Genomic DNA, 16,562 nt, shown 5'->3' with positions numbered 1-16,562 from the left:
CTCCAATTGGGGGGATCGTCTTATACGCCGGGTGCACTTCAGTTGGGATAGACATAGCTGCCCATAGAGGCCCATAGTACTGTACTGTAATGTAACAAACTCTATATTTTGAGTGGAAATGTTGGGGGGTCGTCTTATACGCCGGCAAATACGGTATATCTTCAAATAGCTACTTTGATCTTCCATGTTGCTGAAAGGTAAACTTTTCCTGTATTACATGAATTTCCAGAGCTTTGGCTGGACGTTTGCACGGCCATTTGCAATATCTTCTTTCGCTTCAAAATATGTTTTGAGCTAGAGTGGTCTTAGGAACAACTGGTAGTCCTGCAGTAACTAATGTGTTTTAAAAACATTTTTACTGACTTCTGCTGGGGATGGTGGGGGGGAGGGGGCAGGATCGAAATCAGCTGTATCTATGTCGAAGTTGTGGGCTGGTTCCAAACAATATTAATGGGATGCAAAGTTAATTCAGATTTTGTAGCCACTCAGCTGAACTAGGTCTGATTATTGTCCAAATCCTTAACATGTTTTCCCTTTCTTTTTCAGGCAACCCAGGATTGCCTGGCTATTACTGGACATTCATTCAAGCTTTGTACCGTGGCTTAAATCGGAAGTATCCAGTTTGGGTTGTAAGTCAAGCAGGACACTGTAAAGTTCCTCATGGCATGGAAATGATGGAAGGTAATACGAATGAACTTGTTAACATGCTGCCATTTTATAAGCTTTGTCCTTTCCTCCCCGTGAAGCGGTTTGAACGAATAAGCGTTTAGCTGGACCGTTACAGGATTTCAAGATTTTTGGAATCACGCAGCCTTCAGTTGTGTTTACACAGGAGGACAGATGGAGGCCTGAGGCTGAGGGTTTCAGGTTTGCTCACATTGTAAACAAATTGCGGTTGGTTTGGAACATCTGAATGTAGCCAAGAATGGAATTGGTCCATCTTGGGAACTTCTGAGAGCTGAAAGTTACATTTCACTATGAAAAAGGTAGCACGGACCATAAGGTGGTAATTGCAATTGCTCCTAGCTCTGCAGAAACAGTTTTGACCTCCCTTAGCATGGCATCTTTATGGGCAGCTATCCAGTTCCTCTATATTGACACCGATACACATAGGAGCATTCGACACCAAACGCCCGTTAGCTTAGTGGAGCTGCAGAGCTGGACGGGGCGTTCTCCCACCCCCACGCTGGCGGGAGAGCAGCATGCCACTGTCCTGCCAGTGTGTGGTGGGGCCCCCATGCCTCCTGCTCCCCCTCTGCCACCACCATCGTGCAGCGTGCTGGGCTCCCCAAGCCCCGGTGTTGTGTGTGCACACTACATTGAGGCAGTCCATGTGCACCGGGGGATTCCATCCCCCGTGCGTTTTCAGGATGAGGTGGGGCATGCCACTCCACCGCCAGGACCCGGCAGCAGCCCGGTGCAGCCGCTGCCATGCATAATTGGTCGAAGATGACACCCCTCTTAAAATAATCCGATAAAACTGGAAATTCCAGACAGAGAGGCATGTTATTCTGTAGCTTTAGAATAAAGAGCAGAGTCCAGTAGCATATTAATGCCTTCCCAAATTCATGTTTGCATAAGCTTTCAGCGATTGCTGCTCACTTCATCAGGTGAGAAAGGGGAGTTGAGAGGCGCTTGCTGCGCATACAGACTTCAGAATGTAATCCAGAAAACATGCTTTGATGTCGTCTCACATGTTCCCTAGAAATTGTACAAGCAAATACAGACAAAAGGGATGGTTTGTAGTGTTGGGTTACTGTAGCATCCAACCAGAACGGGTGCCAGATATCTCCCGTTTTCAAAGGGAATTTTCTTCTAGCATCCCTACAGTACAGAGCCAAAGGCCGGGGTATATTCTTAACATTTTGAGATTCAATAGAGGAACAACCACAGAGGAAAATTACATGTTCCCTAGCCTGGTCTCTGTGTGTCATTTTAATGCCATAACACGCTTGCTAGATCCTCCACATCCAAACAAAGGCAGGCTCTCCCAAGAAGCCTATATTGGAACAATGAATTCAATATGTTCCCTGATTCTCAGCACCCAAAATACTGGTCCTGTTCAGTTCTGCAGTAGCAATTGTCTTGATGGAGAAACGGCTGCAAGATCTGTTTGTGAGGTCTGTGCCTCTTCTAACATCTCCATAGAATTGCAGCAACTGTACAAGACACAGACCCCGAGAAGGGCATTTACCCTTGCAAGATGCTCCGTCTTGCCTTCAGCTCTTGTAGAGGGTCGCTATAAGAACATTCCCCTTCCACTGAGACAATGTTTTTGTGGGAATGGCGAAATTGATACGAGAGAGCATATACTCTGTTCCACTGCCCTGCTCATGTAGACATTCGCAGCAACTTGATTGAACTACTCCTTAAAATGTTGCCAGAACATGATTGTAGATCGAGCAAAGAGCCTGCTAAGTGATGAGTCCTCCCAGGTAACAACTCGGCTGGCTAAGTTTTGTGCTGCCGCCGTAAAAAATCTGATGCTCTAAAGTAGCATAATTTTAAGTTCTATTTTATGATCTGGAGAGCCTCTTGTGGCGCAGAGTGGTAAGGCAGCAGACATGCAGCCTGAAAGCTCTTTCCATGAGGCTGGGGGTTCGATCCCAGCAGCCGGCTCAAGGTCGACTCAGCCTTCCATCCTTCCGAGGTCGGTAAAATGAGTACCCAGCTTGCTGGGGGGTAAACGGTAATGACTGGGGAAGGCACTGGCAAACCACCCCGTATTGAGTCTGCCATGAAAATGCTAGAGGGTGTCACCCCATGACCCAGTGCTTGCACAGGGGATACCTTTACCTTTACCTTTATTTTATTATCCATTTTAAATGGTATTATATTAAATGACCATCTTCTTTTGGTCTTTTTATGTATTAACTTCGTACAACTTGGTCTGAACGACTGTAATAAAGTTTGATACAGATACTGATACTGACCCCGAGACATGTATTAAAACTGGATGTTTAGAACCTGAGCCTAAATGTTTGCTCTTAATAGAGTTTATTGCTGACTTTTGTGTTTTTAATGTTCAAGCCTTTTGAGCACAGGCACTCCTGCACATTCCCCATGCTTGTCTTCTGTGGTCTCTAGGCTGAAAAGGAAACCCAAGGCCTCTTGGTATTTTAGTCAAATTGCTGCTAATCATTGTGGTCAAATGTCAGACTCTAAGGCAAACATTAACGCTAAGAAGAAGGAAAAACACCGAGGAGGGGAGGAAAATCTCATTGGCTTCAAACTAGGAGTAGAACTTGACAATTTGTAAGCCCATGACCCCATTGTGTTCAGAAAAACACGGTATGCTTTTGGAAGTTTTGGTGGGTGAGGAAGTAAAATTACTCCAGGCAAGGTTTTCATGTAGTTTCTGTCTTAAAGTTTGGTGTATTTCTATCCTTTTATATTTACGTCAGCTCTGCAAAAATTGCTGTTGAGGGAATAATTCTTCAGAGAAACTTTTGAACTCCGGTAGGTAGGGTTAATGGATTTTAAAGACCTCGATAAAGCTGAGAGTGGAAATGTTAGAATGCCAATAGACCAGCATTTTATAGAAGAGGTAGCTTATTTGATTTTATTCCTCACTGACCTTTCAGCAAGAGCTTTGTTCAAGGTGACCCATTTCAACAAAGTAGTAGAGTGTTAAATATTTAAAACAAAAGCACATTCTAAAACCATAGATGCTGTTCTCATCTAATGTGTCCCAGAGTAATATTTATTTCTAGTCTGCTTTTCTTGCTGAGACTCAAGGCAGATTAAAAAAAAAAAAGAATGCAGTTAGATAGTACAAGACATAGAGCAATGCAGTAGGGCTTGGATCACAAAATTAGAAAGTGAGGAATACTGTTAAGAAGTTTAAGAATTGACGTTCGGTAAACAGTGCAGCAAACATTACAAATTTATAGGACAAGGAAGCAAAATCATGATAATGCAAGGAACTATAGTCCCATAGGTATATCTGTTTCTCAATTTGGACAAATCTGTAAACAATTAAATCTGGAAAGTGGAACCATGAACAATCAAGATAGAACAGATATTTCTACAGTCCTGACAAAAGCTGGGGATTGCAAAAGAAATCTGAAGTAAAAAAAAAATCCATTGGAGGGCCTCCTGGGTATGCTTTCCAGGCCTTTGGGAAGCGCTCCCTCTCCCCTGCCCACAGCCGGGCCTTTTACTGGGGCCCTGCAAGTGGAGTGGCGGAGTCACAGACGTGCCTGCCTCTAACAGCCAGGCAGTCTGTGAGGCAAGGGGTGAGGGCTTGGTGAGGGAGGGCGGGAGCAGTAGGGGCAGGACCAATCCAGGAGCAGCTGGCTGCACCCTGATTGGCCCTGGAGAGGCCGGACCGTTCATCCCCCAAGGCTGTTTCACAGTTATTAAGAGGCACCAAATGGATAAGATATAGATGTGCCATCAAGTTGCAACCGATTTACTGTAACCTAAGCAAAGGGCTCTCAAGGCAAGTGAGACACAATAGTGACCATGGACTGCAATGCCCATGAGCTCCTGGCAGTACATCCAATTGGCGGGGACTTATGGTCTACCGTGTTTTCGCACTCTTTGCACTCTGCATGCCTGCTTGAAATTGCGGAAGAGAGTAACGCACTTTTCACATGACTCTCTTCTTCCTGTCAATCAAGCCAGGCAACCAATCCCCTTTCTCAACCCTTTAAAAGGCCCACAATGCCCGCTAATTTTTTTAAATTCAAACCTCCATTGAAACGCCTATGCATCTTATCATAGATGCAGATAGCTTTCTGAATTCCACCCATTAAGGACTCACAAGTCTTGATACTGGAAAAAAAATCTTGTTACTGATTGGGGGGGGGGGACTTCAGAGAGGCATGCTTTGTGTGACTACTTGGAGGGAAAATGTTTTTTCTTTGCCTGCACACACACACACACACACACACACACACACACACACACACACACGCAAAATCCCATCCCCGGGAGAAGGGAGAGGGAGGCGGGTGCGAGGGCAGGACACTGGAGGCGGTGACAGCGCTTCTTCGCCTCCACACATTTCTTTAGTGTGTGGCCTGGTGGTTACTCTCCTCTTGCTGGCGCTTTTTAGCTTGGGGAATCCACTTTATGCGATTCCCCAGCTAGCACATTAAAATGGAAGATGTAGCTAGCAGTTTGCTGCTTGGATGCTGGATGTTGGCGACGTCATACGAAACGCCAAAAATGTAGCGTCTTCAGCAGGTAAGCATTTCACTATATTTATGGCATGGGGAAAGGCCCACAGTTTGGCCACCCCTGGGCTAGACCATATCACCTTTCCTCCCATTAATATAGCGAGAGGATACAAAATTCACAAATTGTGCAGATGCATTGTGAAATTGTGCAGAGGCTGGATAGCCATCTGACGGAAAAGCTGATTCTGTGAAGGTTCAAGGGGGTGGCAGGTTAGAGTGGATGAGCGATAGGGTTGTGAGTGTCCTGCATAGTGCAGGAGGTTGGACTAGATGAACCATGAGGTCCCTTCCAACACTATGATTCTGTGATTCTATGATCTGAAGATACAGGTGACCAACTCTTGACCATACTGTTACACAATGAAAAGTTGGAGAATTGTGAGGTCAGACCTCACCAACTCTGTGCTCAATCCTGGTGTTCTTAAAGCCGTCTTGCATCCTTTCCTTGATTGCTCATGTCCCTCTCTGGCCAACAGCTTAAATGCAGAGCACATATATGACTTGTTCCCTGCCCTAAGTGAATGTCAAAAACTGGTCTCCTGCCAGTGACCGAAATGAAGCTGCTTATTTTCCATACAGTTTGGAAGTGATTGCCCGCACAGTGCACGTTCCAGTGCTGTCCATGACCTTACAGCCATATTTTTCTACCTGTGTAGGCAGCTCTGTGTTCACACTCATGGGCTCCTATACGAAAGCATTTAAGATGGCAAGGAAGAAAGAGGGCTTACAAGCATCCTGTCACCCTGCTTGAAAAGGCCGACAATCTATATGTGCTGAGTAAACACTCGCAGAATCCTTAAATGTTGCTTTTTCCTTTGCCGTGCCCCAATATTGACACGTTGACTCATAAGTTTTCCTAATGGTTAGCTTGCTTGACTCAGTCTTTGCAGATGCTACCTATGAACGGCTTCTTTTATAGTATCATAAACACTGGCTTATTTATAGCATGCAATGTTGCCCATTACGGCAAATGTATTATGATTTTGGGGTCACTCCGTCGTAAGATTAAAGTGGGCTATTGGGCAGACTTTGTTTTTTTAAATTTAAGGATAGGCTTGAAAAGAAATACAGAGTGGACAAGATCTAATCCATCCCAGGAGATCCTAATCAACGCAGAGCAAACTCGGTCACTAGTTGAACATCAGCAGCCAAAGGCTTGCCCACCCATCATTTATTTTTGCAAGCCTGTCAGATTTCTTTTTAGCATGTCACTGTTCAGAGGGGCTTGTATTACTTTTTCCTTTGAGAATCCAGGTCACTTTTATTTATTTATTTTCCAGGGGTAGGGGGAAGGAGTGTGAAGTAATCTACTCTCTGACTTTTAGATTTTGAAAAAGCATGCTAGGCTTAGGGGGGAAGTTTATTTAAACTACAGGTTAGTACTTCCTGTCAGAAACTTTTAAAAAGATGTTAAATGCAGCACAGCACAGTGGTCTGGCTGCCGAAACAGAGACTACCGGTGTGGAATGAATGTCTGTAAATTAGTAGATGTTAAATGGGTGGTCATTTATTAAATTACTAATGGGGAGCAAATGGGGTGTTGGTCTAAATGAGACGTACCTGGGCTGATTCTGTACTTTATTTTCCATGATGTCAATCCTCCTGAATTCAGATCGATTTGAACCTGGGTCTTCCTCCGTCCTCACCCCCACCCCAAATTGAAACAGAGAGCCTTCTGCACTTGATTGGGGAAGCTCAGAACGGGAAGGGGGAAGGGGAGCAGGGCACGGTGGTCACGAAACTGAACTACCTTTCCTGAACTGGTGGCAGGGTGGGTGGGTGACTCTAGCTGGTACTAGTGCTTTATTTCTTCTCTTTTGACTCCCAAGCCAGCAGCTGCCTTTCAGAGAACGAGGGAAATCTCTGCTGAGAGAAGTGTGGGCTTCTGGAGCATGGTCACTTTAAAACAGGGAGGGAAGCCTTGCAACCGGGAACCAGGAAGTCTTTGAACTGGTGCCCTGGCCAATCAGGGAAGACTTCTTTAGAGCAGGAAGTTAATTCACAAAAACAGAAATCTACACTTACACTGGTCAATGTTTTTCAAATATCAAAGCTTATATCCACTCCAGAATATCGCGGGAAAAGGTAGGGTCACCACCGATCAATCATGCATGTTGCAGAGGGAAAACTTTTAAGTGCCTAAAATAAAAATGCAAATCAAATTCATTGTAGACGGGAGGGATTTATTTGGGCTGGGAGTGGATAAAAAGCCCCATGCAGACTCGACCCTGGATTCCACAGACTGGTTGCTATGTGTGTTTCCTTTGATGGTCCAGTAAAGCAGAGTGCCAAATGGGGCTGCTTTTTCCTTCTGTTTTTTTTTTTAAGCTAATAACTCTCAACATAATTTGAGTCCAATGGCACCTTTAAGGCCAACAAAGACGTATTGAAGGTGTGAGCTTTTGGGTTCATGTTCACACCTTGAATAAATCTTTGTCGGTCTTAAAGGTGCTATTGGTCTCAAGTCTTGTTGTGCTCCTTCAGACCGAACACGGCTACCCACTTGAATCTATCTCTCAACATGTTAAACTCGAGCAGTACCTTCAAGCTAAAATTTTAGTTATGTCTGCAAAGCCATAACTATGTCTGCAAACCTTCCCTGTAATCACCTCCACGTCACCCTTGTTCTTTCATTCAGGTTTTTGCTCCATCCCAGGGTTATTCTTGGCAGTGAAGTGACTATCAACTCCTTGCCCCTTGGGAAATGATTGGGTTGGGTTAGGTTGGGTAAGTTCCGTCACCACTTGGGTCGGGGTTGGACTTTTAGGCTTGATCTTCTTTGTATTAGGGGTTTTTCTTGGGTTTTTTATGTGTTATAACCTGCCACGAGCCTTGTGGCAATGGCGGGCTATAAGTATAATAATAACAACAATAATAACAATAACAACAACAAAAACAACAACAACAACAACAACAACAATAATAATAAACAAGATTGAAATTGCAATTAAAATTGCATAGATATTTGAATGCATCCGGTGTCACACAGCCAGGCTGAAATTTTGTATGTTGTAAGGGAAGATTTTGTATTGTATCCCCTTCCTGTCAGCATTGTCAAATGGGGCATTGTAAACGCCCTCTAGCGTTTTCATGGCAGACTCAGTACCGGGTAGTTTGCCAGTGCATTCCCCAGTCATTACCGTTTACCCCCCAGCAAGCTGGGTACTCATTTTACCGACCTCGGAAGGATGGAAGGCTGAGTCAACCTTGAGCCGGCTGCTGGGATCGAATTCCGAGCCTCATGGGCAGAGCTTTCAGGCTGCATGTCTGCTGCCTTACCACTCTGCGCCACAAGAGGCTCTTAGGTTTCACAGACCCAGCCTTTAAGAACTGTATTGTGCACATCCGTCAGGACTGTCTTGTGACTAGCAGCTCCAAGTAGTTGGCCACAGGAACTACATGCCCCACCTGCACCACTGAGAGTCTGTGCATGGCCACAGGTTGATTAATTCCCCATGAAGAAAATCACACTAAAACTTCAGTATTGGTGCAGAATTGCAAAGACTGGTCATTGGGACGAGAATGCAACGTGAACCAAAGTGAGAGCGAATTCTGGAATGAAATATTGATTCTAAAACCTGTGTAGTACAATAGCACTTAGAATTTGTATGGCCTGGTTTCTTTAAACAAACCTTGTCTACATTTCTTCACATGAATCAAACCTTTTTTCAGATAATCAGATTGACCAAATGTCCTTGGTATGGGTCAAAGGTGTCCTTCTGCTCATAGAAGGGCTAGTTTACATGTTCCACTCAAGCCATACCTGAAAAAAGTGTAACTATATCCAAAGATATTGCTTTGGTTTTATGAATTAATCTTTTAAGCCATAAAAAACCTGGAAAATGTTTAGAGACACTATTCTTTTATGGCCTATTAACCCCCAGCACAGCTGGCCCTCCTCTCGCCTTACATGTTGATCTACAAACTGAGGCAAAGCTGTCTTTGCCAATGCGTAGACTGAAGAATTTCCCCTGTAGGGTTGGCCCTACAGCATCTTGGTCAAATATATAGAGCAGCAAACCCTTGGGAAATAGCAAAAGGACAAAGAAAGGGTCCTGCAATAGGAGGGGGCAATCAGTGGAAATCCCCACCCTCCCTTAAGAGAACTGGAATGCCCTGTGTGTGGCTGGATACAGGCCAGCCTTTCAAACCCAAAGCGGATCGTTCAGCTTGCCTGCCCTCTCCATAATCCAAACAAAACAATCCAATTTGGGAACCTGAAAGTTCAGCCTGAAGAGCGGGCTCTTGATCAGCCTGCTTTCCTTTGTGTCCTTGCTTTAGAAGCATATGTCGAGAGGCACAGTTAACATTTCCCTGATTTTCTATTTTGGCAATCCGATGCACGCTTAGTTGAGTAAGACATACTCGAGTGGAGCCAATGGTACTTCTTAGTCACTCCGAGGCCTGTCGTTTTTCAGCTAGATATAATGACGACTCACTGAGCAGACTCCAGGTGATCTTTGAAGGAATGGGGGCTGTCACTGCTTTGGTGGAAAAAGACAAAACGTACCGTGTGCTTCAGCTGCAAGACCACTTATGTACCTGGCTAGAGAATATTTTGCAGTTGGTAGCTTTCGGAGCATAGCTGATCTTGGCCTGCTTCTGTGTCAGGAGCCCAGGGGTGGCCAAACTGTGCCTCTCCAGATTTCCATGGACTACAATGCTGGCAGGGGATCATGGGAACTGTAGTCCATGGACATCTGGAGAGGCACAGTTTGGCCATCCCTGCTTTACACTCTGCTCTCTATGATCATCTGTCTAGGAATATGTTACTCAGACTTGGGGGGGGGGGGCAGTGTGGCAGAAGCCACAGCTAAAACACTTGCTGGTGTACTCATGGCCCATCGTGTACAAAGCATTCCATATGAATTCCATGATCGGATGCAACGACAAGGGTAGAAAGGGACCTCCTGGGTCATCTAGTCCAACCCCCCGCACTATGCAGGACACTCACAACCCTATCGCTCATCCACTGTAACCTGCCACCCCCTTGTGAAACATATAAATTCTCCCTGGCACAGCGGAATTTTTTTGCTTCAACCTTTCTGAGAACAACTAAGGCAAGGGGAAGGAATGATTCAGGTCGAACAATGTAAATATATATTAAAGTCAATAAAGTTTATTTAATCTGAAGCCTGTCTTTCACTAATATCGAGAATCCTATTCCAGGTTCCATGCTTCTAAGTCCCATTAAAGTTAATGCACATGAAAAGGATGTAGCTTTGCTTTGAACTGCTTTGAACTGCACGGTTAGTGAGAAAGAGCAGATCCAATCCACTATAATGACAACCATCCATATACATCTGACTATGCTGGTGCCCTCCATATACCCCACATACTTTATGTTCTTCTGGCATATTAAAAATGCAGTGTTTTTGCTATGAAATGCCCAGTTTTTTGATATTGTGCCTCATCCGTATGCAGAAAAAAATATTTTCACTACTAAATACAGAGGGCGAGCTTCCTGTTTATAGCAATGATTCATTTTAAGCATTTTGCAAGGTATTCGTCAACAGTGAGGTATCCCACATCAATGGGTGTGTAGAGGAACTGGCTGTTTTCACAAGAGTGTGGCAGGAACTATATCAGCAGAGCTGCGTTACCCAGCTTGATGCTTCAGCTTCTACAAAACCAAGAGTTTGTCCCCTCTGAGGGTTCTTAAAAGGACACTTGAAAGCAAGAGTACTCGTAATGAATCATTAATACACAGATAAATAATAATTTTGAGTTTTTGCCATCTCCTGGACTCCTATTTCACTTTCATGTTGAGTTTCATTACTGGATGCCTATTTTAAGAAGATAGCCGAATATATTTTGTCCCCAAGGTTTAAAACAGAATGTGTGAAAGGAAACAGGTGTTTCAAGTCTTCACTTGCATTTCTCCCCCCCCCCCCCTTCAGAACAAACATTTATTTGTTATAATTTTCCCTTACCTCAAGCAACTAGGTAAAATTATCTCAGTGGAATAGTAGTACCGCTGAAGTCACGTAAACATGTAGAAATAGGGGGGGAAATCACACTTCCTTCAATTCCCAGTTTTTTCATTGTTAAAAAGGCTTGGGGACAGGCTGGCCATTTCGGCATTGGGAAATACCTGGAGATTTGGTGGAGGTGGAGCCTGGGGAGGGAAGGGCTTGGGGAGGTGAGGGACTTTAGCAGGATATAATACCATAGAGTACACCTTCCAAAGTAGCCATTTTCTCTGGGTGACCAGATTTTTGATGCCTTGCAGTAAGGGCAGGAGATCCAGGTTTGTTTGTTTTTTCTAGCCCGGTATGAAGATCTAGAAATGTATGATGGCCTAGGTCAGGGGTGGCCAGACTGTGGTTCTCCAGATGTTCATGGACTACAAAGTTAATGGACTATAGTCTGAGGAAGAGTGCTTGCACTCGAAAGCTCACGCCTTGAATAAATCATTGTTGGTCTTAAAGGTGCTGCTGAACTCTGATTTTGTTTTGTTGTGCTGCTATAGACCAATACGGCTACCCATTTGAATCTATAATTCCCACGAGTTCATGGAAATTTGGAGAGCTACAGTTTGGCCACCACTGCTCTAGGTGATTTGATTTTGGATACTGTGACTGGCAAAAGCTTTCTATTTTTTTTGGCAGAGTAACTCTTTTCTAGAACTGGCCAATTCTGCATGGGCGGAAAAGGCTGAAAGGAGAGCCATATGGAGGCAGGGTAAATCCCTGCTTCCATATGATATTGCTGCCAGGCCACCACTCTCCCAGGCTTGGTGCAGATCTGGCCCCAGAAGCCCTGGGCTAAGGAATGCAGAAGTTTCTGCATTCCCTCAGACCTCTGTGAGGGCACACAGGGCCTATCCGCATGTGAACAGCAAAGAACTACACCTAGAAGGCCCAGCTCCTCCCTGTCCTACGGTGGCTCAGAGGATGCAAACAATGCCCTAGTTGGCTTCACAGCTCTATACTGCACTGTGGAGTGGATCGGGTACTTATTTCCCCTTTGTAGGAAGGTGGTATTGCATTTCACGCAAACCTGCCTTTCTGCAAAATACAGACCCCCCCCCCCCCGCAGCTCCTCACAGAGCAGCGGAACTAAGGCGGTTCTGTTTTGTTTCCCGGAGAAACACAGTGTTTCCTGTGTGAACACAGACTGCTGCGGAGCATGCCACTCCGCAGTGATCCACTGGCAGCAGCCTGGTGTAGGTGCCACCATGCGGAATCAGCCAATGTAAGCAACTTAACAGTGTAAATTAAATTCATTATAATAAAGTACCAGGTAATGCACATGAGAGGGCTGGAAAATTTTAAATTAAAAATATGCAGATAAGATGTCGACAGGGGATCTTGGGCCTGGATAGCTCAATGAAAATGTTGACTTGGTGTGCAATAGTAGTGAATAAAGTAAATTTAGGAAATTCTGGTTGATTAGACAAAAGGATCTAAAAGAAAACCTGTAGTATATGGAAACGGTTTCATAGGCCTATTATGCACGGCCGCTGAAACGGCGGCATGGAGAACACGGAGGAGGAAGAAGCAAAGCAAACCGCTTACGCACGGGATGGAACGCAACGGCGGCAAAACCCAGAGAATCCGATTATGCACGCAGCTACTCCGGAGCCGCTTCTGGTTGCGCCCTGGTCCTGGGAAGCTCCACTTTCTTCCGCATCTCGCTAACGTGGCTTTTTCAGCTGCATATGTTGACTCTGCGCCCGGTTGCCGTCTGCAGCGTGCATAATTGGTGATTTTAGCCGCCGCCATTCCACCCCGAATGCGGACCTTCCACTCCGTGCATAATGGGCCATACTGATACATGCTCCAGCCACACTTGCAATGCTCTATATAGTTCTGGTCTCTGTACTTGAATAAAAGGTTCTCTGGACAGCTCAAAGCAAGTTGAGAGGGAAGGAAGCACCCAAGGATGACATCATCTGTCCATGCTGGCTATCAAAAGCACAGCATTGTCTGGAAACATCGAGCTGGCCAAGGTGGAGAGGTGGGAATGAGTGCATGTGCACCCATGATGCTCGGATATGGTGGCTGAAGGAGACAAGTTTGCCTTCTGGGTAATCAAATGCCAGATAACAAAGCTTTCACTCTCTCCCTTGCAAGCCTTGTGCTCTTGGTAGAAGAAGGGGAATAACTTTCTTAAAAGGAATTAGATGAGACAGATAAACTGAATTCCTACGAAATCTTAAAAGCAATATCTAGGCCAATCTTTTTCAACCTTTTGATCATGGGGGAACCCCTGAAATATTGGAGAAATCCCAGAAGTGGTGCCATATCCCTTCACAGAAGTGGGCGCAGAAGTCAGATTTGGGAGCCAGCCAATCAATCATTTATCATTTCCATTGTAGACAAAGGGACTAGGTCTTTATAGCAACAGGGGAAGTGGGTTCTAGTGAGGCCTAGTGATGTGATGTCGGCAGCCATACAAACTTCCGGGAAAGACCTTCCTGGAACCCTAGTTGGGAAAAACCTCCCTGGAACCCTGGTTGGGAATCTCTGATCTAGGCTTGAAAGTGTATGATTGGTCCAAGGTCACCCAGCAAACTTCCATGGCAGAGTGTGGATTTGAACCTCAGTATTCCAATTCATGGTTCAGAACCAATGACTTTTGTGAGATGGCTGTTGTTGAATGGTAGCAAGCAAGTAGACATGGGTAGCTTAGGCAAGTCTTGTGGTAGCAAGTTACTGCTGGGCCTGACCCTCACGAGTCCTCTTTGAAAGTCCAAAACAGACCTAAGAAGGGCCCCGCTGCCTCCCCCTGCTGTTTATTGACAGAAATGAAGGCTTGAATGGTGGTAATACTCTTGTGATCACCTAGCAACAGCCACTATGTTCATTTCTTAAAACGGCGGGTTCTGTTTCTATCATTTTGGAGAGTTTGAACATCATATTCTATTTTTATGATTTCAGGTTTATTTTTATGATTTCAGGTTTTTCTGCAAACCTGGGGCATGTTTCAGGCTTGTGGAAAGATCTGCCTTTTCTGTTCAGGGCTCCCGGCTCCAGATTTAAGTATCCTCATCTATAGTCATGTTGAGAATTAGATATATTAATTATGTGGAACTAAAGCAGCTTGGAGAAGGAAGGAATGCAGAAAGTCAGACTGGTAGTAAAAAAAAATACTCCTCAATTAAGAAGCTGGTGTGCAGCCTATCAACTGAGATTATGAGCTATGAACCCAAAAAGTTCTGGTTTAAACCTCATGTGAAATAGCATGCGAGACGGCCTTAGGAAACCCACTATCCGATGACTTATAAGGAGGTTAAACACAGGCAGATTTTACTGAAAGCATACATACATGGGACACTGAAATAATGTCTGTGCACACTTAGGAAAAACAATGTGTGTAAATCCTATGCAGCTGCATTAATCGCCAAGTGTCCTGTTTAAAGTAGCTGTTGACGTGAGATAATATTGTCACCCGCGTTAGAATGCAGCTAGATTGGCAATTAAAAAACTGATGGTCAAATGAAAATGGCAAGGGCTGCATTTGCAGCAAGCAAGGTAAGTCCCATGGGCATTATTTCAGAATCCTGAGCAAATGTCAATTTATTTGCGGAGGATACTTTTACAAAAAGCAATTACTCCAATAAACATTAATGAATTGAATGTTTACATTGAAAGTCACACGAACATTCCCCAAAGGTTGGAGAGCCCTTCTCAAGTCCAAGGGTTAATCGAAAACAATTCTTTTAGACTTTGTTCCCCGGTTTCTGGAGGGGTGTAAAACATTTATTGAACATTTGTTCCTGTTTGGCCTTCCACATCCCCGCATCCCTTTATGGCATTTCGACCGTTTCCAGATAGAAATTGGGTAACGAAATTTAAAGGTTGGGTCAACCCATGCCTGTTTTTAATGTTAAAACTGAGCAGGGGTTTGTCTCTGCCTCTCTGGAGTGTGCCTGCATGCCAATTCAAGAACCACATGTAGCTTAACTAGCTAATTTTTATGAAGTGACTACTACTTTGTGGCTCTAGTATGCCATAAACAATATAGCAGCTTTTCTGGTTTTACTGTGTGTCTACTCATAGACCTAAATGCCAAGGCTGTCAAAATGAAAACATTACTTATTAATGCAGTGGTTCTCAACCTTCCTAATGCCACGACCCTTTAATACAGTTCCTCAGTTGGGGTGACCCCCAACCATAAAATTATGCAAGAATTCTTTCACAAAAATTAAACCGAAACTGACCAATGGTCTGAAGATCCATTGTTCATCTGTAAACTGTTCCACGGTTATTAAATAAAGGAGTAAGGGCAAGTTGGGAGGAGTTAGGGCAGGCTCTGTCCGGGATAAAAACTTGGAGGGGCGAATCAGGAGCCGCGGCTCCTGATTCGCCCCTCCGAGTGTCAATCATGGACCAAGGATTGGCCACCATAGACTGCGCTTCGATGCAGGGAAAGGAGCAGGGCCGCCGCGTCAAAGACGCGGCGGCCCTGCTCCTTTCCAGCTGCACATCCTCGACACTTTGCCTGGGGGCCGCCTACAACTCGCCTGGATCCCTCGCTGCTTCCCGCCTCCCAGCTACCCGCCGCCTCCCGTCACCGCAAGAACCCTGCCGCCGCGAGACTCAGGTCAGCCACCGCCCGCGCGTTACCGCTACCCCCTTCAACCCCCACTCTCCCCTTACCCCGACCTTCCCCGCACCCGCAACCACTGCGCGATGACCCACACTCCCGCAAGTCCACCCCTCCTCCGTCCTGACCCGCACCAACACACCCCACAACAACCACCCCCACCCTGCCACGCTTCACCCCTCCAAACCCTACCCCCCCACACCACCCTTTGCCCCGCCACCCCTTACCCCCTCGAACACCGGCCCGGTCTCCCCTGCCGCGCTCCGATACATGGCAATGGCGCTGCCAGGCTGCGCGAACCCCCGCGTGCCTGCCGCGCCGCAAACACACTGAGCCATGCATGCGCTGAGCCGACGCACATCCCCAGCCGCCTCTGCCCCGCCACGGCTCATGGACGCTCTCCATCCGCCCCCGCACACCGGTGGTCGCCCGCCATTGCCCAACATGAAGCCGCGCCGCCACAAGCCTGCCATGCTACGGGTTTCCGGAAACACACAGGCCTCTGCGCACCCACGGACACCGCGCCCCGCCGCCCTGACCCACCACACCCCGGTCCCAGGTAACTTTGGGACTCGGGGGCGGGGGCCCAACTCTAGCACCCATTTTATTTCAAGATAAAATGGGCTTTAAATCTAGTGATTGTATATAAATTAGTTTTTTTCTGGGGGTTTTCACTTCAGTTCTGCCTCTTAACCCGCCGAGCAGCGCTGCCACCTGGAGCACCTGGTGGGAGATTGCCCTGGAGGCACTGCTGGAGCAGCTGGCAGCCAAACACCAGCATTTGCAGGAGGAACGGCAACAGTTGCAGCACCCCCCCCCCAG

At 45.9% G+C, this 16,562-nt stretch overlaps 1 protein-coding gene across 2 annotated transcripts in view; it reads left to right on the top strand.

Moving 5' to 3' along the window:
* LDAH (lipid droplet associated hydrolase) overlaps positions 1–16,562 on the top strand; it is a 132,052-nt gene that overhangs the window by 20,975 nt on the left and 94,515 nt on the right. For both annotated transcript variants that reach the window (XM_077311649.1, XM_077311639.1), the window contains exon 3: positions 547–681. In XM_077311649.1, the coding sequence (XP_077167764.1) occupies positions 547–681 (135 nt within the window). The remainder of the gene's footprint in view (positions 1–546; positions 682–16,562) is intronic.

This window comes from Paroedura picta, chromosome 1, assembly GCF_049243985.1.
Source record: "Paroedura picta isolate Pp20150507F chromosome 1, Ppicta_v3.0, whole genome shotgun sequence".
In the NCBI taxonomy this organism is placed as follows: domain Eukaryota; kingdom Metazoa; phylum Chordata; class Lepidosauria; order Squamata; family Gekkonidae; genus Paroedura; species Paroedura picta.
The sequence above is the reverse complement of the archived record's forward strand: the minus strand, read 5'-3'. Positions and strand labels throughout refer to the sequence as shown.